This window comes from Amblyomma mixtum, chromosome 6, assembly GCF_055824585.1.
Source record: "Amblyomma mixtum isolate Tamu chromosome 6, ASM5582458v1, whole genome shotgun sequence".
Taxonomy (NCBI): domain Eukaryota; kingdom Metazoa; phylum Arthropoda; class Arachnida; order Ixodida; family Ixodidae; genus Amblyomma; species Amblyomma mixtum.
In genome coordinates, this window is record NC_143017.1 from 18,698,265 (window position 1) to 18,724,176 (window position 25,912).

The 25,912-nt window shown below is 46.7% G+C and overlaps 1 protein-coding gene and 1 pseudogene across 2 annotated transcripts in view; both read left to right on the plus strand.

Annotated features, from left to right (window-relative positions):
• LOC149338335 (cytoplasmic aconitate hydratase-like) overlaps nucleotides 1–25,912 on the plus strand; it is a 66,111-nt gene that overhangs the window by 25,528 nt on the left and 14,671 nt on the right. For both annotated transcript variants that reach the window (XM_089547604.1, XM_089547605.1), the window contains 8 exons: nucleotides 499–682; nucleotides 4,376–4,687; nucleotides 8,557–8,657; nucleotides 12,636–12,752; nucleotides 15,209–15,368; nucleotides 18,497–18,717; nucleotides 21,785–21,941; nucleotides 24,213–24,277. In XM_089547604.1, coding sequence (XP_089403730.1) covers nucleotides 499–682; nucleotides 4,376–4,687; nucleotides 8,557–8,657; nucleotides 12,636–12,752; nucleotides 15,209–15,368; nucleotides 18,497–18,717; nucleotides 21,785–21,941; nucleotides 24,213–24,277 — 1,317 coding nt within the window. The remainder of the gene's footprint in view (nucleotides 1–498; nucleotides 683–4,375; nucleotides 4,688–8,556; nucleotides 8,658–12,635; nucleotides 12,753–15,208; nucleotides 15,369–18,496; nucleotides 18,718–21,784; nucleotides 21,942–24,212; nucleotides 24,278–25,912) is intronic.
• Nucleotides 9,914–11,137, plus strand: LOC149338336 (uncharacterized; annotated as a pseudogene).

Genomic DNA, 25,912 nt, shown 5'->3' on the forward strand with positions numbered 1-25,912 from the left:
CCATGGCTCTGTCAGCCTGTTTGTGTTTACTCACTTGCTGAAAGATTTCTTGACACCCATTTTGTTCAGGCTGTGATGGCCGCATTGCTGAAAAGGGCTGTGTGTGGAAATTTCGGTGGTGAAATGTGAGCCAGTGAAAGTCGCGCTTTGTTCTTGTTCTTGTGTGTGCCTTAGTGATGATGCTTTGGGCTGTGAAATCTCATTTCTTTGATTGAATTCCATGATGTAGCGGTTTCTGACATTCTTGGGATTCGTCTTGCTGCTCAGTGCATTGATAAGAGAGCCAGAAAGAATGGAATCATTAGCTGACAGGCAAGCCTAAATGGGATTTCTAGGATGGATATTTGGGCTTGTTGATAGTTGATGGTTGATGAAACAGCATCAGAAAAGATACTGCTGTCCTGTACTGCATGTCTTTTTTTTCTTGACCCAAAAGAGAATCGGAGTTGCACGGCGCTTGAAAGCCCGTTTCTTCTTCTTCTCTGCTTCCTCTCCCAGTGGGGCTCCCAGGCGCTGCAGAACATGCGCATTGTGCCGCCGGGGTCGGGTATCGTGCACCAGGTGAACCTGGAGTTCCTGGGGCGCGTAGTGTTCCACAGCGATGGCTGCCTCTACCCGGACAGCCTGGTGGGGGCCGACTCACACACCACCATGATCAACGGCCTCGGGGTGCTGGGCTGGGGTGAGTGTGGCGCCACCTGGAGGCCTGGTACCCAGTTTGTATTAAGGCGAAAGCCAGTAGTGCCTCATCGTTGTCGACAGGAGATTGTCAGCAGAGGTGTCCCGCTTTTCGGTTGGCCGAAATGGCTAGACGTCAGAGTGCGCAGATTCGCAGCAATGAGGTCACCCACGGATGCCGGACGCCTCCTTTTGGAGCACACGCCAACTAATAAAATAGTTGTTGTTTGCTCCGACAGGGGGCGTAAGGCGTCCGTGGGTGACCACATTACATACCTCATTACTGCGAACTTGTAATGTGTAGTTGCAATAAAGCACTAGTACAGCACAAACAGTCTCACAGTCAATGCCAAACAGTGCACCAGGTAAGGCTTCCCTTGTACTACGGCTTCCCTCGTAGCCTGAGTTGCTTTGGGGCGTTAAACCCCAATAAACCGAACCAGACCCTGGGATGGGCCTCAACCACCCAGATGCTGTCGCAGATTGTGAAGGCACGAAAATGGAACAACACCAGGGTATGGGTGGCAGTTGCACAGGCTGGCTTCGAGCCCATCATTTCTGCTGTGTGTTTTTTTTCTTGATCTCTGTGGCCTGGTAATTCAATTTCTCGATTCTAATCGGTAAAAATTTAGAACAGTCAAAGCAGTCGCTGCAAAACAACCTCCACAAGCCAGGCCGCTTTCATGTGGTGCACATCTTATCACAGTGATCTGGAACAAGAGGATCACTGCTAGTCAGGTTCACAGCCAGCTCTTGACTGCATCATGGCTAATAGATGCCTGATGTGCCACGTGGTGCTGCACGTCGTCTTTTGACTGGTGGGCGAGGGTGGCAGCTCTCGAGGGCCGTCAGCGCATTTTTTTTATGCCAGGCCTAGCATTGCCACGTGCTGGCAGTCGATTTTATGAGGAAATAACAAGTTAACTCATGCGACTCATCATCATCAGCCTGACTACACCCACTGCAGGGCAGAGGCCTCTCCCATGTGTCTCCAATCAACCCTGTCCTGTGCCAGTTGCCGCCCCTGTATCCCCGCAAACTTCTTAATCTCATCCACCCACCTAACTTTCTGCCGCCCCCTGCTACGCTGGCCTTCTCTTGGAATCCACTCCGTTACCCTTAAAGACCAGCGGTTGTCTTGCTTTTACAGGCCCTGCCCAAGTCCATTTCTTCCTCTTCCTTGTGTGACTAGTGCACGATAACTTCCCTTTGGGAATGTCGCGATGTTTCACAGCAAGCTGAGGTGAACAAGAAATGTGTGATCTGTGAACATTTAGGAAGGTTGAATCATTAATAGTGAATCGTTGAATAGTGAAAGTGCGGGGCAAATCGAATCAAACAGTGAATACCTTTCGAAAAGTATTAAAATTTTCAAATATTCACTCGCCCCTAGTTAAAAAATAAAATCACAGCTGTCACCACAACCAGCCGTTTGCATAAGCTAAACGAAGTGTGAAGTTTATTTCCTTGAAATGCATGAAACATACATTTATACACTGATTATTCACACAGAAAGATGCCCCGGAGCAATGTGCTATAATGGGACCTCTTATATAAAGTGGATAAACAAATGACAATTGTCAGTCATAGCAACCACAACAGTATTATGTTTAGGAGTGTGAGGTAAATATTGTGACGTATTTTATTAAAGATAGTACATATTGAAACATAACTGATTCAACTGATAAAGAGAGCATAGTGTAAGTAAACAGGACAAAAAGCAACTAAGAACATAGCATACTCACAGCTATAGAAGTAAACATATGAAGTTGGTGTTTAAATGACGATAGAGATGGTGCTTTTTTTAATATCTTAGGGTAATGCATTTCAAACTTGAATGAAAATCCAGCTGTTTGTATTCTTGAGTTAGTGCAAACTTTTGGCAGCAAAAAATTATTTTGATGCGAAAAGCACATAACATATGGGTTAGTAATGTCAATCATGAGTATGAATTGCAAAAGATTATGATCATTGACTACTCTATGACCAAATTTTAAACCAACATTCATTTTTATGAGATCATATTCTAAGCTTGGAGTGTAAAGTGGTTGTAAGAAAGTACCGATTATTCCAAGCGAGAATTCTAAGAGCGCGATTCTGAACAAGTTAGAGAGATGATAAATGGGAACGGTATGTCAGTCCCGAGAAGTTATGCAATAATTTAGATGGCTACGATTGAATTCACAATAGAGAGGACAGTTGCTGCAGATTCATCAAGCCAGGCTGCACAACTGTTCACTTCCAAATGCTGATCACGAGAGTCCTTTTTGGCCTTGATCTCATGAGTTTCAGTACAGAGGCAGGAAAATTTTTAAATTCAATTTTCATAGCAGTAAATTCCTTTTTTGCTGCCATACAAATAGTATCAACTTAGCTAGAAAGAGCCGGAGGGTGTTTTTTCATGCGAAGAATAATTGGATAACAGTGTCCTCAGTGCCCTCTCAAATGTGTTTACAAAAGGAGTCTGTGTCAAAGGCACCCTTGTATTTCATTTTGAAATATAATCTTGTTTTTCACTGTTGTTATTAATAAGTCTTTAATGCGCAGTGTTGCATTTTTGTGACATACTACTTGCTTTCAAAGTTTGATTGTTTGCCATCCCTCTAGGAAGCTATGCGAAGAAAAAAGGGGGCACCAGTGTGCGACTTACTTACAGCCAGCCTTCAGTAACTCGGCCCTGATTTTCCGACAACTTCTGTGATGCATATACTAGGAACAGATAACCCTGGGCCTTCGAGTTGGTCTTTTACGCAGCTTACTCTGGCTGCACAAAAACGGACAAAATGTCCGTTGTTACTAATTAAAGACATACCAATACCTCAGATTTTAGTGGTGCTAACAGTTCGATCCCGGCCGCGGTGGTTGAATTTCGATGGAGGCGAAATTCTAGAGGCCCGTGCGCTGTGCGACGTCAGTGCACGTTAAGACACCCCCGGTGGTCGAAATTTCCGGAGCCCTTCACTACGGCGTCCCTCATAGCCTGAGTTGCTTTGGGACGTTCAACTCCCATAAACCATAAACCATTAGTGGTACTAACAAATTCTAGATATTGGCAGTTGAATGCGGGTAGATTAGCTAGCATAATATGGAGATAGTGATTTTTCATCGATATCCTTCATAATTTGGGCAGAAAAGAGAAAGTGGAGAGACAGTTTTGTTTGATTGTTTCTTTCGGTTTCTTTGTTCAGTTGCATTGTAGTGTTGACTTTTCGCTCTTTTTTTTTTTTCCTTCCTATTGCTTCTGTGTTCGTATTATACTTCTTCAATCATGAGGATCCATAGCGCACAAAATTGAAGGGACACAACACAAGCGCTAATTGGCGCAGACAGCCTTATAAATTATAGATGACGTAAGGTACAGGTATAAATGACTAACAACGATTATCTTGTCAAGTTCATGATGTGTCAAGGAATGAGAAAAAAAACACAATGCAAGCCACCAATCAGTGAGCACATTCCACACTATCGCCTGCTGCCTTGAATCTAAGGAAGCTGTCTTTCCTTGATAATGACACCGAAGGATCACGAACACAATTTTCCAGTCCCTCTTTTTCCATCGCCTATAGATCCTCATGTTGACTACCCGCTAGTCGGAACCCTGACCCTCCTTCAATCACCCTTACACAGGGCTCCGCAAACGAGCCTGTGAGTGGCAGTGAGTAATAAAGGGATATAAATGTGCAACTGGTGTGTGCAGGTGTGGGTGGCATTGAGGCTGAGGCCGTGATGCTGGGCCAGGCGACCAGCATGCTGCTGCCACCCGTGGTGGGCTACCGGCTGAGCGGCCAGCTGCCCGCGGGGGCCACCTCCACCGATCTGGTGCTCACCATCACCAAGCACCTACGCCAGGTCGGGGTCGTCGGCAAGTTCGTCGAGTTCTTTGGCCCCGGCGTGGAGCAGCTGTCCATCGCTGACCGGGCGACCGTGTCCAACATGTGCCCGGAGTACGGGGCCACCGTGGGCTTCTTCCCCGTCGACACCAAGACGCTGGACTACTTGCGCCAGACAGGTGGGCTGCCGAAGGGCTGCGCAGTTGCGGTGTGGGATACTGCGCGGGTTTCCCCGCAGGAGCGACGATAAGTCTGAGGTTGCTGATGAGGAAATCCAAACTACCGTATCTACATTTTGGAGTTTAAGGAAAATGGGCCGTGTTGTAGGTCGTAGGCGACTCGCTACATTGTTCTTAACTCAAGCTGAACCCTTTTTGTTAGTCTAAACTTTTCTCCGCCTAGGTGAGTGTCGGTAAGATAGAGCCATTCATGATCTGAGAGAACCTGCCATATGCGCTCCACTCCATTCTTGTTCTCCTAGTTATTTCCCTCTCATGATTCGGATCAGCGGTCACTACCTGCCTTAAGTAGGTGTATTCCCTTACAACTTCGAGCACCTCACTACCAATTGTAAACTGATGTTCCCTTCCGAGACTCTTCAACATTACTTTGGCTTTCTTAATGTTAATCTCATCAAAATTTTTATTCCAGAGTGCCGATTGGTTCGTTGTCCCTTGACCATTCCCCCAGACTTCAGCTTGGTTGTCCATGAGGGAGGGCTTTTCCTGCGCGCGCATGCCAGTAGCTCCTAGAAAATGCCTCGCTGGTCACAGGCAGACCGGTTGCCTCAGGTCCATGTTATTTTGAGGGAGCGGGGTTTCTTCTAGACAGGCTAGTCAAGGGAGATTTGTCGGAGTGGTCCAACATGTGAGTCCCGCGCCCCCCTGCTGGTCTTGATTCCAAGAACGCTTGCCAGCAGCTTAATGGTTTCACCAGCCATTGCTCCCACATGCTCCGGCTGGCACTGACTCCAAGAACTTGTTCCAGCGGCTGAGTGGTTTCACTAGCCATGGGTTCCACATGCTCCAGCAGACATTAAGTCCAGGAATGTGTACTAGTGGCCAAGTTGTTTCACTAGCCATTGGTCGCGTGTACTTTGGCTAGCATTGATTCCAAAGACTTGTACCAGTGGCTGAGCAGTGTCGCTAGTCATCAGTTGCATGTACTGTGGCTGGCATTGATTCCAGGAACGTGTACCAGTGGCTGAGAGGTTTCACCAGTCATGAGTCACATACGCTGGCTTGCGTTGATTGATTCCAGGAACTTGTACCACTGGCCAAGTGATTTCTCTAGCCATGGGTCACATGTGCTCTGGCTGGCATTGATCCAAGTAGCATGGTCACAACAGTGCACAGTTCTATTTCGTGAATACAGTTGACGACCGAAAATTCGGACGCCTAATTTTTCGGAAATGCTTGATTATTCGGACTTTTTCGCGGCACCAAGACATGGCCAATAGAGCCAATGTGGAAGAGCGCTTGAAATTTCGGACGCACCGCAACTGACCACTCGATTTTTCGGACCTCATTCGCACTCGCCGCCAGTACCCAAGCCGCCATACAATGTGTACAGTGGAACCTCATTGACTCAAACTGCAGGAGAGATTGAAAACTTGATCAAACAAAACGAAATTCAAGCTTAAAGGGAGCCTCTTAACTTGCGACGCTTAAATTCTGCGCGAGTCGCCACAGTGCGCTCGCATGTTTTCGAATTCGTACTGTTCTTGAATGTCTTCCGCCGCACGAACTTGAACCGTAGTCTGAGTTCATGGAACTCATCTGTGCCGAGTCTTTTGTTCCGAATACGGAGCGCGAATACGATCGCAGAGGCTACGCGTACGTCGCGGCCTCCGCGATTGAAGCGCGCTTTGGGCGCAGCGCCGGAGCAGATCGCACCGGCCACGGTGCGCGCCGTGGCCTCGCCGATCTGCTCCAGCGCAGTGCCATTCGCGGAGGCCATGAGAGCGCACAGGGCTTCCAAGTGCCGTCTATGGATGGCGCCCGAGGCCGTGATCATCATCATAAACAACTTTTTTTCCGCCACGATTTTCTGCTATTCACATCGGCATCAGTATCGCCAGCTCCAGCCTTTTGTGGCGTGTTATCGCGTTCGCCGTAATAGTTGATTGTGGCTTTCGCGTGCTGCCACCGAGCTTCACAGTTTTAGCGCGCGATGGTCAAGCACCTTAAGCTACATGGCTGGGAGTTAGCTCTCGAACACGGTAAGCGTGCGGCGGGCAGGAAATTCGACGTGGCCGAGAAGTGCGTCCGATGATGGTGAAACCAAAAGAGAAACACAAGCTGCAACAAGCGCGCTTTCCGAGGCAAGCTGTGCGAGTTTCCCGAACTGGAAGAAGAGCTGCTCCTCTATGTGATGGAATTTCGGAGCAACGGCTACGCGTTGACAGCGGACATGCTGCGCGGCTTCTATTGGGATGAGCGTGCACCAGAGCACAGCACCAGCTCAAGAGTCGAAATACTCCGTGAGTGACAGTTGAACATAGAATAAATGTCACTCATTCCCTGGTTGGTGTGTTTTTACTTAAAAAAAAAAAAAAATTTTTTTGCACATCGCGTGTATGGGCCACACCCCAAAAATTGGCCCTCGAATCTGGAAAAAAAAAGTGCGGCCCTTATACGTGTTTATACGGTATGTCGCACGGCGAAATATGGTCATGAGGAGCTTTAGAATGTGTGCAATACAATTGACCGCTTTCTCCGGCATACTGGCAATAAGTCCGTGATTTATTCGGTGAAATTTGATTTTCCGGACTGCCCGATTTTTCGGTCGTTTTCGCGGTCCCTAGAGAGTCCGAAAAATCAGTCGTTGACTGTAGTATACAGCACCCCACTTTCCAGGCTCGGGCCCTGTCTCATCTTACACAGCTTTCTGAACGGAAATTCTTCCTCAAAAGCGTCTCGGGATCTAACCTGATAACTAGCATACTCACCCGCTGGAAGAGCTCAATGATTTGCATGCTGTTAGTTGGACGAGGAAGTTTTCAGGTAGAGATTGGTTGCATCTGGCACAGGGACGGTTGTTAAATGGGTGTCGTTATTTGGGGCTTTTTTCTTGTAGTGGATGTGGGTGGGCTGATGATGATGATGGTGAGTTAATATTGATAAAGACTCGAAAATTTGTTTTTGAGCAACACTACGTGTTCATAACTGCAGCACTAATCTATTGCACCACAGAACCTGTATGGGAATGAGTGCTTCTAATTGTGCTCATTCCTTTACACGGTCATAGAGCAACAAAGTTGCAGGATTCCACTGCTTGCATTCTTGGTGGGGTGCATAGGACTGAATGATGCCAGGTTTCCTGACTGTGCCTCCTCTTTGCCGAAATTTTCAAAATGCAGCCTAGGTACAGGGTCCGTCAAAAGTTCCCAGGCCACATGGTCCGCTTTTCATCGGTACATCCTGACACTTAAGATTCCGATAGAACTATTGAGGTTCTCAGATGGTAGAACGATCCTTCTTCTATTCTCTACAGATATTTTGAGCTTCGAGGGTATCTCAACAGCCCGACTATGCTGCTCAAAAGCAAACCCTGTGGCCTTGGAACTTTTGACGGACCCTGTACCTCTTGTTGCTGGGGCACTGAGGTCAAACTAAAGCTGACCCGTGTCATTAGATTGCCTTGTTCTAATGACACGGGTGTGCTGCTTAAACCAAAGTCTAAGCTGTTATAGCTAGCAAGGGTCAAAATTGAAATATAGGTGTGAAATACAGCTATGGTGTGTCACAGCAGTTTATTGGATGCAGATCCTTGGGGCCTGGCTAAAGCACCACTCACTTCCCGGTGGCAATGATGGTGTCCTTTCCAGGCATCGCATCGTGACCTGGGTCTAACTGGTGGAGGAACGCGTTTTTTTTTTTTTTGCCAACTAATGCATCTTTCATTGCGGCACAAACATCAGCATAGCCAGAAAGGGAGATGGAATTGATCTTTACAAGAATAAAAGAGTTGGTAGAGTTGTATTTTGTGTCCCCTTGAGCTTGCCATGCTTTGCGCACTCAAGACACTGCCACCTTTGTCTTTTCAGGACGGGATGAGGCGACTCTCCGCTATGCGGAAGCGTACTTGGCAGCCAATGAGATGCTTAGGAATTACTCGGATGCCTCCCAGGATCCTGTCTACTCACAGGTGCGTGTCCTCTGCAGTGCTCCACTGCCAGCTCCCTTGCAGTTGCTGTTGGCAGAGGTAGCAGAATGTAAGTGAAGATTATCGCAGTGCCACTGAGAAACTTCAATCTGTCACTTCTGCACATCACTTGTGCCACTATTGGCAGGGGGTTAAATAATAAGAGCATTCTGAGGGCCTGTGTTGACTGCACTGTTATTTCACGAGTTGGAAGTTTTGGGGGACTGTTGTTTATTTTCGCACGTGCAGGTAGGCCCAGGTTTAAATGTAGCTGTGCATTATTTGCATTCAACCAATGATTACTCTACAAGTAGGAGTGAGAAAGCATACTTCTTCATTTCGACTAATGTCAGGGTAGTGATCGCAACCAAGTTTGTTACTTCAAGCAAGCTGTCTGTTCCCGTTTATTCTGGAGTTAACGTGTACAAAATCCACTAAAGAATGCTGCCACAGAACAAACGCCCAGGGTTGAGAGACTGAGCCCGCATTATTTTGCCAGAAGTGGGCCAGGTTGTTCCAAGGGCCATTGGTAGTTATCGAGTAGCAGAAGCTCTTGAGAAAGTTTGGCACCACAGGTGACATTTGTTGTTGCTGCATGCAGGAGAGAGAAATGTACGAACGTACTCTTATCCAGTGTGAGGCCCTTAGTTGATGAGGCCACCATGGAGGTCTGAGATGCACTGGTGTTCAGAAACAGTTGGAGGGGGGGGGGGGGGGCGTGCGTGCGTGCTCTACTTTTAAAGAGCAGAAACAAGGAAGAGGATTGGTGGAGGAGCACAAGAGAGTACTCTAGATGAGGGAATTTGCATTTTATCCACAGAAATTTAGCACGCTAGGAATTAATAGCAAGGTGGGAATTATCACTGCCCCAATGCTAAGGGGATTCTACTAATCATCTATCAATCTATATGTTGGGAGAATTAAGGGAATATGGTAGGGTAAAACCCCCAAAAAATCGAATTTTCAATTTTGGCACAGAAAAATCGACCGCACTATAAGGAACAGACCTGTGGAAGCGCGACGTCGAGCGCCCGCTCAAAGCTGTTTAAATGTCTCGCTTAATTGTGCCGCGCACCCTGGCGTTTAAAAATGGCGGACGGTCGTAGGAGGCCGGTTTGTTTATCGTTGTATTTCGCGGTTTTCTTCATTGTCGCGCGTTTTTTTTTTTTGCTTGTGTGTGTGTGGCAAGTAAACGGTAAATACTAAACGATCATATGCTGTCGAAAACATTTAATTATTAGCAGATATGCCGCTAGTGATGCTCCTGTCGTGTGTCGTCTTTGCATGCGTCTTTGTTTTTGTTCCCACAGTTACGATCGTCGTCGCCTCTGTTTCTTGTTTCGAACCTATTACTTGCCCAGAATCACTTGAGTGATTGTAAAGTTACGTACGATGGGCCATCTGGTGGAATGGAATCTGCTTGAGCTGTAAAAATCTTTGGACGACCTCTTGAAAAGCACCAACTAATGTACACAAGTTACATCGGTGATGGAGACTGCAAGGCATACATTTCTGTCAGAGATTCGCAGCCCTGCGAGAAGGCCATAGAAAAACATAACTGTGTAGGACATGTCCAGAAGCGAATGGGCACCAGGCTCAGGAACATCAACAAGAATGAGGAGGGGAAAAAGCTTGCCGATGGTCTGCCACTTTCCAGGAAAGGACGCCTTACAGAAAAGGACATCGACTCCCTTCAGGTTTACTATGACAGGGCTATTCGGAGTTTGGATAATATGAGAAGAGCTGTGTGGGAGATGTATTTTCATAAGTTATCCACAGATACCAAGCCTAACCACGGACTCTTCCCAAAGGGGCCATCTTCATGGTGTGGGTATAACCGAAGCCTTGTTGAGGAAACCCTTGAGACCTACTCCCACAAAAACTACATTCCTGAGGCTGTGATGAACGTCATCAAGCCGGTGTTCAAGGCTTTGTCAGATCCAGGTCTCCTGAGCAAATGTCTTCATGGGCGAACACAGAACACCAAAGAGTCACTCATCCAACTCATCTGGTGCCGCTGCCCTAAGACAACATTTGTCAGTGCTGACACACTGAAGACAGCAACTAGCGATGCTGTAGCCTACTACAATGACGGCAATTCTGCACGTAACGCTGTTCTGGAGGCCATTAGAATTGTTCCAGGTGTGTTTTGCAATGTTGCCCTCGACAGGATGGACAAGGAGCGTGTTGACAGGGCAGAATTCTGTGGCTCTGCCGAGAGCAAGGAAAGAGGACGGGTGAAAAGGAACATTAAGAAGGGTTTTGGAGACACCAGCAAGAAAGACAGCAGTGAAATTAATTCTCCTGGGGCATTTTGATCATTCATAGGCAGTATGCGAACATAAAACTTCATTTTTCTCAAATTGCGTTTTTTACGAATTCTTCAAATTCAATGTACCTTTTCTCAGAAAGTGCTCATCCGATTCCAGTGAAACTTTGCAGACATGTACTACAACCAGTCCTAAGTAATCTGAACGAACAAAATCACTGATTATTTAAATGATAATACTGGAAAAAAAATTTAATTCAAGATAACATCCCCCGTGACACTGTGCATGCAGTTATATTATTTTTTTCTCCCAAACACCGAAGAGGATATGACATCTCTTTAGTTCAGATATAACCTGTGGGTATTTAGAATAACATTGCCTAATATCATCACATTCCTCTGTGTGGTTGCAGAGAAAAGGTACACTGAATATTAGGCGTGTGCGAATATTCGAAATTTTCGAATATAATTCGAATATTATGTTTCTAGTATTCGTATTCGATTCAAAGTCCAAGTATTCAGCTTGTTTCGAATATTTGACACGACGCGAATATTCGTATCCAGCCGAATATTCTATTGCAAGCACCGGCGTTCATTTTGGTCCGCAAGTCCTATCGACTGAGACATAACAACAAGGCGGCGCCCAGAGCAATGCGTAACGTTGGGCCATGCAGTAGCTGACTGCACTGGTGAGCTTCTTTGTGGCTATACGTGCGAAGCTGGTAAAGTCAGAGCTGTGCACGAAATACCTCGCAATACGATCCAGTTCAGTGCCAAGTGAGAGGGCATTTTCTGTGGCTGGAGAAGTCGTTTCAGCTAGAAGGGAACTACTTCTGCCTGACCATGTGGAGCAGCCGGTTTTCCTTCACGACAACCTTGTATGTTCATCCCAGCAACGCGCTTTTCTGCTTATGGCAAGCTAGCCTTGATCAATGCCGTGTACCAGCCATCTTCTATGATATTTCCACACTTCTAAAAACAATGTTCGAGACTTTGATACTTTTTGTGCAGCCACACACACGTTCTGTGCTCATTTCATCACTGATAGTTGAACTGTGATGTTCTTGGGTGCTCAAATAAATGTTTTGTAGTGGTTAAATGCGTCTGACCTTGATTATTCGATATTCGGTTCGATATTCGGAACCAAGTATTCGTATTCGATTCGTGTTCGAAAAATTTGATATTCGCACACCCCTACTGAATATTTAAACACACCTGAAAATTTGGGAGCACGCCACAGAAAAGTTGCGCCATCTAGACAAAAACAAACTATGCCATAGTGTACCCAGGGGCATCTTCTGTAAGCACGCGAAATGTGATGTGAATATCTCTAACCGTTTTTAAAATATAGCGTTAAAACTAACATGCACCATTTACCCTACCATACTCCTTAATGCGAGAGGCTGTTAGATGTATGAGGATGTGGGGAAGATGGGCCGAAAAGGCAGGGGAATAAAGGTTGGTGAGACCCATTGCCACCAAAGTATGAGGTGACAACACAACCTTTCCTTCCTTCCTTGTTGGCTTGGCTACAGAGATTATCCTGGGAATTCACCTGCAGTGGCATTCAGCTGCGGTATGGTCAGCAATAGACATGCACTGATAGTAACACTCGGCAGTGGTGAGGTATCTGCGGGTAGAGAGACTCGGTCGGAAATGTTGGAGAACAGAGCAGATGCCAAGCTGGCCGTCCTGCACTTGTGCTGGTGCAGGTGGTGGAGCTGGACCTGGCCAGTGTGGTGCCCTCGCTCAGTGGCCCCAAGAGGCCCCAGGACCGGGTGGCCATGGACGCCATGCAGGAGGACTTCCGCCAGTGCCTGGCCGCCAAGGTGGGTCCCCTTGCGAGAGTGAGCACTGGTCGGCACTCCATTGTGACCACACTGCCCAAAAAGTGACCACACATGGCTGCCAACTGGCAGCTGAATTTTTTCTCGGAGGGTATATAATGTAGTTGAAAAAAAAAATGGCTGGCAGTTTAGCATAGCGAAGCAAAATGTTATGCGAAAGCACGGTTTTTTGCTAGTGGACACGACCACATACCTGAAAAAGTGATTGAGGTGTCCACTGACCCGGGAAGTCAGTTGCACATCAGTAAATAAAACATATATACCGGGTGTTTCAGCGAACACTTTCAAGAATTCCTGAAAATATTGGGTTCAGTATAGCAAAAAAAATAGGTATACCGTATTTACCCAATTCCAACGCGCCCCCGATCCCAATGCGCACCCAATTTACGGCACAAAAAAAAAAAAAAATTCAAGCCCCGATTCTAACGCGCGCCCGATATTGGTAATGAAAAAAAAAAAAAAACTACAAGCCCCGCTTCTAACATGCATGTGACTTCCACGAATAAAAATAATTTGCAACCGTTTCTATATTTTAAGGAGAGATGCGGGTGTACCGCGATTTTTTTCGATAAAGTCGAATTTGTATTTTCTTGCGTTTTTTATTCCCCCAAGCCTGTTCTTTCATGTATAAAAAAATCAAAGCCGATAATCAATGGGAAGTTAGTAAAAAATGCAATTAAAGCACTCGCGGTGGCTCGCGAAAGTGCAAATTTGACCGAATTTCGGGATCGCGGCATTTCGCTCCACGGCGTCGCCCGCTCTTGAATTTTCGCGGGAAGTAGGCCTACCCATCTTCTACCAGAAGCCACTTCGGCAGCGGCGCATTCTTGATAAAAATACGAAAAAGAAACATCGTTTCCCACCCAAGTCGAGCGTCGCGACTGGCCCTTCAAATCACGTGGTACGATCGGAGCCCTTCCATTGGCTACGAGCATTCCACCGCACGGTCGGACGCAGGCGCTCTTTCTTCGTTCTGCCGCCACCGAGACGTGAACCAACGCTTGTGCCCGGGTTTTTCTCCTTTCTCCGCTGTTGATGTTACAGAGAAACGAGATTTTCGTTCACGCAAGTTCCTGACAAAAGCATCAGTATAAAGGAAGACGCCCCAAGCGCGAGCGGAGAGCTCCGGTAACGGGAGGTTCGTCTGCACTGTGGCAACGGCGATGCACCATTTGGATCCTTCAAGCTTCTTGCGGAGCATCCATGACTTCGTCAGTGCATCTGAGCGAAAGATAAAGATGTTCGACAACCAAAACAAGCATAAAAACGAGCGCGGAAGCGCTGTTATCTGCGAGATCGGCATGATGCACGACCTCGCCAGCGGCGCGGCGTGCCCCGCCTGCGGTCGATGTAATCTCTGTCAGAGAATCGGCCGCTAAACAGAAAGGACTCTCATCGTTTTTGGAACTTTACCGCCGAAATGACGCGTTTCCGTCAACCGTTTTTTCATCAACATATTCTTCGAGCCGCGTATCTCGATCGTGCAAAGGCAGTGATGAGGCGTCCGCCCGCGGCAGTGCACGGGATACCGTCGCCGTGAACGTGGTCCATGGTCGCTGAGCACGCGACCAATGACAAGCGCCACACCGGTTGAAAACGGCTCCTGCGACGCAGAAAACGACGAGCAAACGTGCTCCCGTGTTTGCCAGCAGTTAGTGAGCTCCCACATCGTATAATGGCGATGACAATGGGCAGCTGTGGGGCAGTTTCGGTTTGCACTCGAATCCAATGCGCATGCGATTTTGAGACATATTTTCGGCGAAAAAAGGTGCGCGTTGGAATTGGGTAAATACGGTAGTATCACACTCTCTGGCCAGGCAGACACAATATGCGGTAAAACCCCTCTAATTATCCAGGTTATTAACAAAAACCTACTAATTAACTTTTAAATTATCGTAGCTCGGTGTTTAGTCCTAATTAGGGGTTTGATGTCGTGAACAAGACGATGTAATATCAGTTTTTAAAAACGGAGAAAAACTGAATTTCTAGAGCCCTGCAGCACAAAGAAATCTGACGCTTTTTCCCGCACGCGACTGAAACTGAGCGCATGAGGAGAGCCGGAAGTATATGGTGTAAGCAAAGCTGACTCCGTATGACTTTCAGAAACTGCTCGATTTTCGCAACTGATGCTGAATTAAATGTGATGAAGACCACAGCACACCCAGTGGTAGATGCTGAGGTTGAAAATGTCTCAAGGGCAGAAAAGTGTGCTTTTTGGGAATAATTATTGCGTAATTGTCGTTGAATGTGGAGCATGTGTTCCCGTTTGTAAACGAGAACAGAAAACTAGGTGAGTTGGCGGTGATTGATGTTCACGCAGCTCAAAAAAAAAAAGAAACTGGAGCCAAGAGGCATGGACAGTTTTGTGCTACGTGAATGTGATTCCATTTCGTATTGGAGCTACCTCTTGACAGGGTGAAGTGTGTGTGTGTTGGCAGGTGGGCTTCAAGGGTTACGGCCTGAAGCCGGAGCAGCTGGTGGCCCGAGCCCACTTCACCCACGAGGGCCAGGAGCACACCCTGCAGCACGGCTCGGTGGTCATCGCGGCCATCACCAGCTGCACCAACACCAGCAATCCGTCAGTCATGCTGGGCGCTGGTGAGTGCTGCGGTTGACTGCGCAGCTGTGCAGCATCAGTGCTTGTCACCACCGGTCCCTAGCATGGGGAGCTTCACAGTCCCTGCCTTGCAGCCACCAGACTGTGGTTACCTGGTGAACAGACCCCGATGGACATTAGGCTTAAATGCATTTTATCTAGTGATACCGTAAAAACCGGAATACAGGTTGAAATTTTTCTCAAAAAACCATGGCAAAAAGTCAACCCCGTCTTATATACCGGTCATTGGGGAAAAGCCACGGAAGTCTTGCAACAATGAGCGGCTGAAGTCGACAGCCTCCATCACCATCACCATCAGCAGCAGCGCGGTATGGCGACATTGTGGCACCGCCAATTTGCGTTTCTGTTGTTACAAAGTTGTTTTGGTTTGTGGCTGGGAGTTGTCGGCGTGGAAATCTCTCCCCGCAGAGATGGTGCGCAAGTCGTTTAGAAAATGCAGCATAAGCAGTGCGCTAGACGGCACAGAGGATGATGCCCTATGGGACGTGGACAGCGAGAAGCAGTTGTCATCCGACTCATGCTCAGACAACTCTGATGACTCAGAGTAACTCTTGCACTCTTCGTGCCCTTCTCTGTACTGTGCACCCGGCCAATTCTTTACCAGTAATGCGCGACCATTGACTCACGTGTTTGTCAGCGCCTAATCATGGAGCAGCGAAAGAAGCGAGAGTAAGCATATGTGTACACATGTGCGTGTCTCGCTTCTTTCGCCGCTCAGCGGCGTTAATAAGGCGCTGACAAGCACGCGGGTCGGGGTCGATGGTCACGCAATAGTGTTAAAAAATTGGCCGGGTGTACATACGAGCAGCATCTAATTGAAATTAAATACTGTCACCATTGTGCAGCCGGTTGAGTTGCATTTGTTTCAAGCTAAGAGTGTCTTTCGGTACTTTTTCCGTTCAAAAAGATTTTTTTCATTTTTAGAATTGGTTAGTTGGGAGGTCGACGTATATTCCAGTTTTTACAGTAATTTTGGACAAGATGGGCCCCCTTTCACGACAGCTGCAATTACTTACTACAGGTGTAATAGGGCCAAGATTGGGCCAAGATTGGGTCAGTCAGAAACACGCAAAACCAACACTGGGGGTTCCATAAAAAGCCCTCGTTCAGACCGCTTGTCCATATTGGGAAGCCGGGTGTCGAGTGGAACCCAAATGTCAGTCTGACTCGGTCAGTGGCCCGATATTATCCCTTTTAGATTGACAGCACATCGTTAGGCTGCAAATGCAGGGGCGGGAATGCTGTGCCAATTGCGCCAATCTGCGCCATTGCATTGAACCTGCAACATGCTGCTACAGTTAGTGTATTTTTTGTGAAACTGCACCTAAATACTATTCCAGCAACCAATGTGAAGAGGCTGAGGTTGCTGCTGTTGAATGTCCACAGCTGCTACTGGGTGATATGCAGAGGCATGTCGTTGGTTCCTTCTTCCACCATGTGGCGAGAAAGATGGCCAACAAAATCAGACCTTGTTGCATTTCACAGTGGATGCCAGATGCAGAGAAAAAATTGCTTTGAAGGGGGGGGCCGTGGCTTTCGGAGGTAAAATTCTTTATTTTTTGGACACAGAGTGATGAAATTTGGCATCTTTATGCACTTCGTTATGCCAAACTTGCAGAAAACTTGGCTTGACAATGAAATATAGTTGGAGCCTAGAGTCCTTTTAAATTTTAGCCAAGAGAATGGTTCATGCTGTGACATTCTCTAAATATCTTTCTCAGGCCAAGTTTTTTGTACATAGAACTTTATATCTGTGCTTGCATAATGCACTGATTACAGTCATGTCAGCTTAGTGACAGAGTGGAAAAATGAGAGTTAGAATTATAGGAAGTCACTGCATAAAGAATGTACCATGGAATGCAGCAAACCGCATGAAAATCCATGAAGCCATTGTCGTGCTATGCTTTCTTCAAGCAGGGCAGTCGGGTCAAAAAACATTTCTGAGGAAACTGGCATTTTCATGGAGATCTCAGCAATTTTTTATTACCTATGGTGACAAAAATCATTTTAAAAGTCGCTTCTGGGCTGTTTCCGGGGAAAATATTTCGAGATGTAATTAGAAAGATCTTGTAAATACAAAACTGGCTTTTTTGTAAAATCAAATTTTTTTCGATATTTTTGTGATTTGAAAATTGCGTGCACACTTAGATGACACCAAGACACTGAGGCCACAGAAGGCGAAGCCCTGTTCATGCAAAGCTTTGGTTTTTGCATGGAGTCAAAGCTGCATTATATTCGCAGCCACGTTGTATTCTTTTAATTTCTTGTTCCATAACACTGAGACAAAATCGATACTTCAATAATAAAATGTGATTACTGAAAATAAATAAAGGAATAGTAGCAGCAGAATGGAAGGAAATTCTGAGTTTTTCTTATATAAACCAACACTCTAGCCACTTAAGTTGACAGTCAATTTCCAGACAGCATCCTGAGCTCTATCCAACTCCAACAAGTGATAGTAAACACACTTGTTTTTGCTTGTCTGAGTGACTTCACTATAAAGAAGTTCCACTGTAAAAATCTCTGTGAAAGGTGTGTGGCTTTCCTTAGTAGCCTTTTGACTTTGCTTGGGTAGATACGAATGAGTAACTGCTTTCTTCTCTTAATTATTTATTTATTTATTTATTTACTTACTTGATACTTCAAAGGCCCCTGGTATGGAGCATTACAGGAGGGACGGGCATGGCAGTTAAATATCAATGGTCTTGACAGCGTTCTTAAAATGAATGGCGTTGATGTGATGCACGGCGTCCTGTGGTAGATCATTCCTGTCCTGGGATGACGTGACGAAAAAAGATTGAGAATGAGTGGTAGTTCTTGCGGTATGGGTGTAGACGGCCTTATGGTGGTTAATACAGTTTGAGAGGCGATAAGCAGGTGATATGACTGATCCTCCTAAAGATGAATGATAAAACATATGAAAGAGGCACAATCGAGAAATTTTCTTCTTCTCTTGTTTATCATTGCTTGTTCACCTTGCCATGCGAGATGCAGTGAGTGGAATGATCATTCCTGAGCAGTGCTGTCATGAGCAGGAAATAAGCGTCCCTAGCTGAAATGTGTGCAGTGGTGGTTGCATAATGCGAGGCTGTTGCCCCCTGGTGTGCAGGTCTGCTGGCCAAGAAGGCGGTGGAGCGGGGCCTGTGCGTGGCCCCCTACATCAAGACCAGCCTGTCCCCCGGCAGCGGGGTGGTCACCTCCTACCTGCAGGAGTCCGGGGTGGTGCCCTACCTGGAGCAGCTGGGATTCCACATTGTGGGCTACGGCTGCATGACCTGCATCGGCAACAGCGGACCCCTGCCCGAGCCGGTGGCCGAGGCCATCGAAAAGGTGCCTGGCCCATCTGTCGCTGCGCGTCTGGTGGTGGATCACGAAAGGCAGTTTACCAATATCCCTCAAGAGAAAAGTATACAGCACTTAGCTGTATCTTACCGGTACTCGCCTATGGGGCAGAAACGTGGAGGCTAACAAAGAGGGTTCAGCTTAAGTCAAGGACTACGCAGCAAGCTATGGAAAGAAAAATGATAGGTGTAACGTTAAGAGATCGGAAGAGGGCGGAGTGGGTGAGGGAACAGACGCGGGTTAATGACATCCTAGTCGAAATCAAGAGGAAGAAGTGGGCCTGGGCAGGGCATGTAATGCGAAGGCAAGATAACCGCTGGTCCTTAAGGGTAACGGAGTGGATTCCTAGAGAAGGCAAACATAGCAGGGGACAGGCAGAAAGTCAGGTGGGCAGGGGATGAGATTAAGAAGTTTGCGGGGATACGGTGGCGGCAACTGGCGAAGTGCATGGTTAAGCGGAAAGACATGGGAGAGGCCTTTGCCCTGCAGTGGGCGTAGTCAGGCTGACGATGATGATGATGATGATGATGATCTGGTGTTGAGGAGTATTTATTTTGCTGGCACGGTCGATTTGTGTGACTGTGGTGGGGCACACTGTCCACATGCAACTTCCTGCAGTGGTACTGCTACTGTCTGGTTGGCTGTGCACCGTTCCCATCAAAACAGTAGTGCAACCCTCTTCTTCCTCTGCCACACACAACCTGCTGTCCCTTAAGGGGGGAGCCTGGTCTTGAAAAGAAAATTTGATTAATCTAGCCATAGCTATGAAATTTTCAGGGCACATGTATTTTTGTGCACGGATTCTAGATATGTCATTCCATTTCATGTAAAACAATTACTTGAGCACTTGTGCAAGTATTTTGCGAAGAGTTTTGAAGAAAGCTGCCACTTAAGAAACAGGAATACACTTTTTTCTCCTCATTTCTGAAGAGACAATTTCAAAACCCTATAACTTAAGTTCTATGATAGGCAGGAAGACAATTTTACCCTTATTGCATTCCTTGGTGTCGAGAGAACCCAATGGCACACATTTCAGCAAGTTTCCCACAAAAAACTTTTTTCAACGTTCTTCACAAAATACTAGCATAAAAAGTGCATAAGTGCTCAAGGAATTGTTTTACATGAAATGAAATGACATGTTTAGAATCAGCACACAAAAATACATATTCCCTGAAGATTTCTTAACTGTGACTTCAACAAATTTTTTTTTTTCCAAGACCAGGCTCCCCCGTTAATGTGTCACCTGCTGCTGCTACCTGCACTCTAGCCCTTGCGTGGAATGGCATGACTTTTTCTGCCAGTATCTGTGATGCAGCTGGTACGAAAATTCGAAACGACCACTGCGAAAGCAGACGGGGACAAGAGAAGAAACACTGACAGCAGGACGGGCGCTGACCTGAAGAGGATAGTCAGCGCCCCTCCTGCTGTCAGTGTTTCTTCTCTTGTCTCCGTCTGTTTTCGCGCTGGTCATTTCGAATCATGTCCCACCAATTCGCCCAAGCAGCAATTTTGATAGGAAAACTAGCAGAGTGACAGGGACTTTCCCCTTCACTGCCTTGGAAGTGCTGACCGGCCAGGAGTGGCACCACAGGTGGGTGTTTGAATTCAAGCTTGGGGAACCAGCCAGCTTCATCTTCAGAAAAAGAATCTCATGCGGCCAGCTTTCTTCCGAATGAAATGGTACTGAAGTGCAGACTGTTTGATAACAGCTGGAGACGAGTGGCTCGTGGTTTGTGTTACTAGTGCTGCTGCTGCCTAGCAACGGCAAATTTGGATGAAGCAGCAGTACCTAAAACAGGGCTCTGTTGTTGCTCTAGAACCGGTGTCTGTCCTTGCCTTGTGCACCGCGTTTGTGGCAGAATTGCACAGGGCATTATGTGTGTGCATGCAAGGGTGGCATACAATGCGAGGCAGGGGCACAAAATTTCTCATCGGTTCATGGCACGGTTCGAGACATGAGTGACAGGCCACACAAACAGAATCGGTGACATGGTGGAGAGCACCTGACTTTGGCTTAAATGCAAGCTAACTATCGCCTGTAGGTGGAACATGACAAGGGACAAATTTGCAAGTGTGATCCAGCCAATTTTTTACAGTAGAATTCTGAGTCGCTTTGGGACGTTAAACCCCATAAACCAAACCATAAACCAATTCTTTTTTTTTTTTTTTAATGACTGTCCAATTATTGAGACCATTTTTGTGGCTCTGCCAAGTGTAAAAAAATTGGTCCGTGAATGCCTTCTTGTGCATTTTGTAAAGACATTGTGTGGTTTTGTGTTGCTTGGATCACTTGGGAGTTGGAGTCGGACCAAAAGAAAGAAATGACAATAAGTGGTTGTGTGGAGAGTGAGCAGAGAAAATGAAAAAAAAAAAAAAAGGAGTGCCATCCCTGATTGGGATCATGCAGCTTGTGTCATGTCATTGGCTTTGGCCATGCATAGTGCAGTAAAGTAAGGTACTGCAAGGCTGACAAGAGCAACTTATCTGTATGTGTCAGAATGAAAATTAGTTTCACCCTGCCAAGATGCATCTGTGCTGCTGAAACCTGGAGGCTAGCCAGGTGGCGGCTTGAAGGTCAGTGCTTGGATGTGCGGGAAGGAAAATGACTTGGGTAGTGTTGAGAGACATACAGAGCTGTCAAAGAACAAACTCGTGGTAGCTCTGCAGGAGTCGAAGACAAGTGGACTGTTGGTCTCTCAGGGTAACAGAGTGGATTCCCAGGAAAGGCAAGCATACCCAGGGACAGTCCCTTCAAGTTGATCCTGAAGAGAGCCTAATCTGATGGCAGTCTAATGCGCCTTGAAGCAGCGCCCATTTCAGTCGGAGGAATGTCTGACTTATACTATACACAGTTGTGGTGTGTGTGCAGCATCCTTTAGTTGTCTCACAGCTGCTGGTGTGAGAGCACTCATGCACTGAGGCTTCAGAACTTGAAGCAGAGGCACGAGAAGTAATAATGCCTGCCGCCATGCATCAGCAGCAGCAGCAGCAGCTGTGCAGGCCTGCTATGTGCTGATCCAGGTGATGAGAGCTGTGGTGGAATTGCTCATTGCAGGGTGACCTGGTGGCTGTGGGCATCCTGTCGGGGAACCGCAACTTCGAGGGGCGCGTGCACCCCAACACACGGGCCAACTACCTGGCCTCCCCGCTCCTGGTGGTCGCCTACGCCATAGCCGGCACTGTCGACATCGACCTCGAGAGGGACCCCATCGGTAGGCTCTCGCTCATTTGGGTGCATCCCTCTCCACGTTTTCCATTTATTTATTTTATTTGACAGATGTTTACTATGTTTACAATATTTTGACTATGCCTACCAGTAACACCAGGAATGCTAGCCATCTCAACTTCAATCTCCCTGTAACACGCAACATTTATGGTCAGCGACTACTGCAGTTTCGTGGTGCAAAAATTTGGAATGACATCCCGCTGGAGGGGAAAATATCCACAAACTTTGAATATTCAGTAGAAAGACTTGTTCTTACCAGTATATAGTAATTACATGTAGTGTTTCCAATTTTCTGTTTGTTTCTTTTTCTCTATTTGTACTTGTGATGCCAAGTGTGCGTAACTGTGGGCCCAGACTAGCTATGGCTATGGGCCCAACAGATTCTGATGTATGATTTCTTTTCTTTCATTAGAATTTTCTTTCATTAAAATGGAGAGAGAGTGAGATGTGCGATATACTTTTTAAAGCTGGAGCGCGTAGCTTTCCGCTGGACAGTCTCCATTGCCTCGTTATTCTTCCAGGTATAAAGGGTCCCAAACTGTGCAAGCATACTCTGTGTAAGCGTACTTTAATTTAGGTCTAATGGGACTGTAATATGCTAACTGCGTTACTGGGGTAGGAATGTTTTTAAGTTTGTGGCAAAGAAGACAAGTTTTTTGTACGAGGATGAGCATGTATTGGCAGTATGGCTGTTGCAACTTAGATTACTAGTTACGGTAACACCGAGGTGTTTATATTCCTTAACTTCTACGATAGAATGGGATGGAAGGTTGTATGGAAATGAGTGTGCAAATTTTTGTTGGAAATTTTTATAAAAACTGTTTTGGCAGCATTAAGCTGCATATACTAGTTACTGCACCATGTGTCAATTTTGTGGAGGTTAGAGTTAAGGAGAATTTGGTCTTTAGGACTGTTGATTTCTTTGAGCAAAATCAGTCATCGCAAAGAGCGTAATTTTGATTTTCGGATATAACAGTAACAATATCATTTATATATATGTATTAGAAATAACAACGGGGTTAGTACACTACTTTTTGGAATGCCTGAAGTAACTGGTAAGGAATTTGAAAGATAAGCATCAGTGTTAACAAACTGTACAAGGTTGGTGAGATATGACTAAACCAAAGTGACTACAAATTTAGGAAGAACAATTCAAGTTTATATTTTAGTTTAGTATGTGACACAGCATCAAGAGCTTTTGGAAAACCTAAAAAAATGTCATCAACCTGCCCTGAGAGTGGTTGCAAAGCTATGCCATGCAATGGAGGCTCCAAAGCTCATTTAGTGCAGCCACTGCATGTTTCCTCACATAAATGTTGCCTCACATGAATTTTGCCATGAACCAGTAGAGAGGTGCCGAGGGGGAACCCAGGAGTGCTTTTATTCCCCAGCCAGGCTAGTGCGGATCCTTCTCATGCGCCCATGGCCGCTTCATCTTCTATTGGTCTCAAAACAAGCAGTCGCCTGGTGGTAGAGCATCCGTACTCACATTCGGGAGGTCCTGGGTTCAATCCCCAGTGCCGCTGGGGACCCACCGGTTTTCTGATGGGTGCAAGACTTGCCCCAGCTTGGTGCTCGGCTTTTCTAGGGTGAAATGCTTGGGAAAAGGCAAGACGATCAATGCTGCTGGGCAGATTCTTGCATACCAGGATGCCACTCGTGCTTTGAAGGCGCACAAAGCAAGTAGAGAAGCCAGGGCGGCCCGGTTAACTTTTGCACTTTTTTTTATATCAACATGGTGTACCAACTAGCTGAACTGCCCCTTTTAATTTGTCTTCTGTGTAGCTCAACACACAGCCTTTGCCTAGCTAAGCCTTATTTCTGCGCCCTCCTTTGATAACTGACGTGTAAAGCGAAAAAAAAAAAATTCAGATGGTTTGGAGGAGAAGCTGTGTAGAGACTGTGCAAAGTGGAAAGGGCAGGACGGCAGGCCAAGAGGGATTGTAGGGGGCACATGCAGTGAAGGAGCTCAAGAGAAAATGTGCATACTCTGTGTCTGCTGTGCCCACTCTCGCTGGTCGAGAAATGAACTCCCATGGGTAAGGAAGGGAGCACAGGCCAGCTTGAGTGGGCACAGAGTGTGTGGAACAATGTGTGCTACGGGGCTCCCCCTGAGAGAGAAAGCCCGGTCGACAAACAGTTGCGTGCAGTGGCAGTTTTGCAGATTTCATCAGTCATCCAGTCAGAGCCTTGATCTGCAGGCTTATCATATGTTGGGGTGGCTAACTGGTTGCTGGTCTGTGGTGTCAATACGCAGGTCAAGGTTCGGACGGGAAGCCTGTCTACCTTCGTGACATTTGGCCTTCGAGGGATGAGATTCAGGTCAGTAGTCCGTTGGCTTTGGCTCGAGCGTATTGTTGAGCCCTTGCTTAGCACTCCACTTGTTGTTTGAGAACAGTTTGTACTCAGTGGACTAACTTCTATTGTCTACTAGTTATAATCTACTATCGTATTTACTCTCATAATGGGCGCACCCCCAGTTCGGTCGCAAAAAATCAGATTTTTTTATTTTCGCGCGTAATAGGCGCACCCCGAACTTGGCACTGTGATCAGTACTGTTATTTACACGATTGCAAGCCGACGCCTCCCCACTCCCACATTCTTTATTTTAACAAAGTTTTTGCTGAACTTACTACTAGTCGTCACTAGTGCTGCTGCCGTCGCAGCTGCTGTGGAGCCACAGCACGTACAACGACATCGCTTGGGACAGCCGCACACAGTTTTCAGGGATTCTCACTTTAAACGTCTGTTTGGAAAGCTTCATCAGCCGGAAAGCATCCCGACTTAGGACCCCAAAAACTGCGGTGGAGTCGCATACGAAAATTTAGGCGCGCCACAGTCGCAGCTGCCGCACTTCTCGTCCACATCGAATTTTCGGCCTGCCGCACGTCTGCAGTGTTCGAGATCTAACTTCCAGCCGTGTAGCTATTAAGGCGCTTGTCCGTGGTGCTAGAACAGCAACGCTCGGCGGCAGCGCAAGAAAGCCACAACTGGGATGAACTGACATGCTACGAAAGAAACCGGCCCTTTGACAGCCATAAAAAAAAACTGGAGCTGGTGATGCTGATGTCGATATGGATAGCGAAAGCTCGCGGCGGACGAAAAAGTTGATGATGATGATGAGCTTGACCTTTGGCGCCATCCGTGGGCGGCACCTGGAAGCTCCTGTGCTCGTGTGTGGCCTCCGCGACCAAGCGCACATTGCTCGCAGCTGGAGCTGATTGTGGAGGCCGCGGCGCATGCATTTCGAAGGCGTGCGGTGTGGAAAGTTTGGGTGTGGCCCTTACACGGATATTTTTAAAAAATAATTTCCTTTGGGAAAACAGGATGTGGCCCTTACACGGGTTTGTTTATGCGGTATGCTCAATTTTGCGAGCAGAAAAATTTCCGGAAATTTTTCCGGAAATTTTACCCTGGGTAATAGGCGCACCCTGAACTTTTGAGCCGGATTTTCTGGAAAAAAAGTGCGCCTATTATGCGAGTAAATACGGTACTTTATTGTTTATTGTCTACTTTGTGCAGAGATATGTGTCCTACTTGACTAGACAGGATCAGAGTATCCAACCTGTAATGTGGTTATGCAAAGTAAAATCCATAAAATGACAAGACTGGCAACCAAAAATAAAATGATGTCAAGTGCAACCTAGTAAATTGTTTGGCAACTGTACTAATGACGCTGCAGGATGGTTTGAGTGTTTGAAAGAGCCCTCAAAAAGCACACATGCAAGGTAGCTGTTGCCGTTTGCTGATTGCTCAAAAGACGTTGGTTTGGGAAGTGGCTCTCTGGTGGGTCCCTCCCACATGCAAGTAAAGTTGACCTTGGCCCGCCAGTGGATCACGATGCGCAGGGATTTGGGCTCCAAAAATCGCTGTCACAGTGATTGTTTGAAACGAAACATCCTGGGGATAAGGCCTGAGTTGAAAGCCAGCACTTGCCCTGTGTGTGTGTGTGGTCAT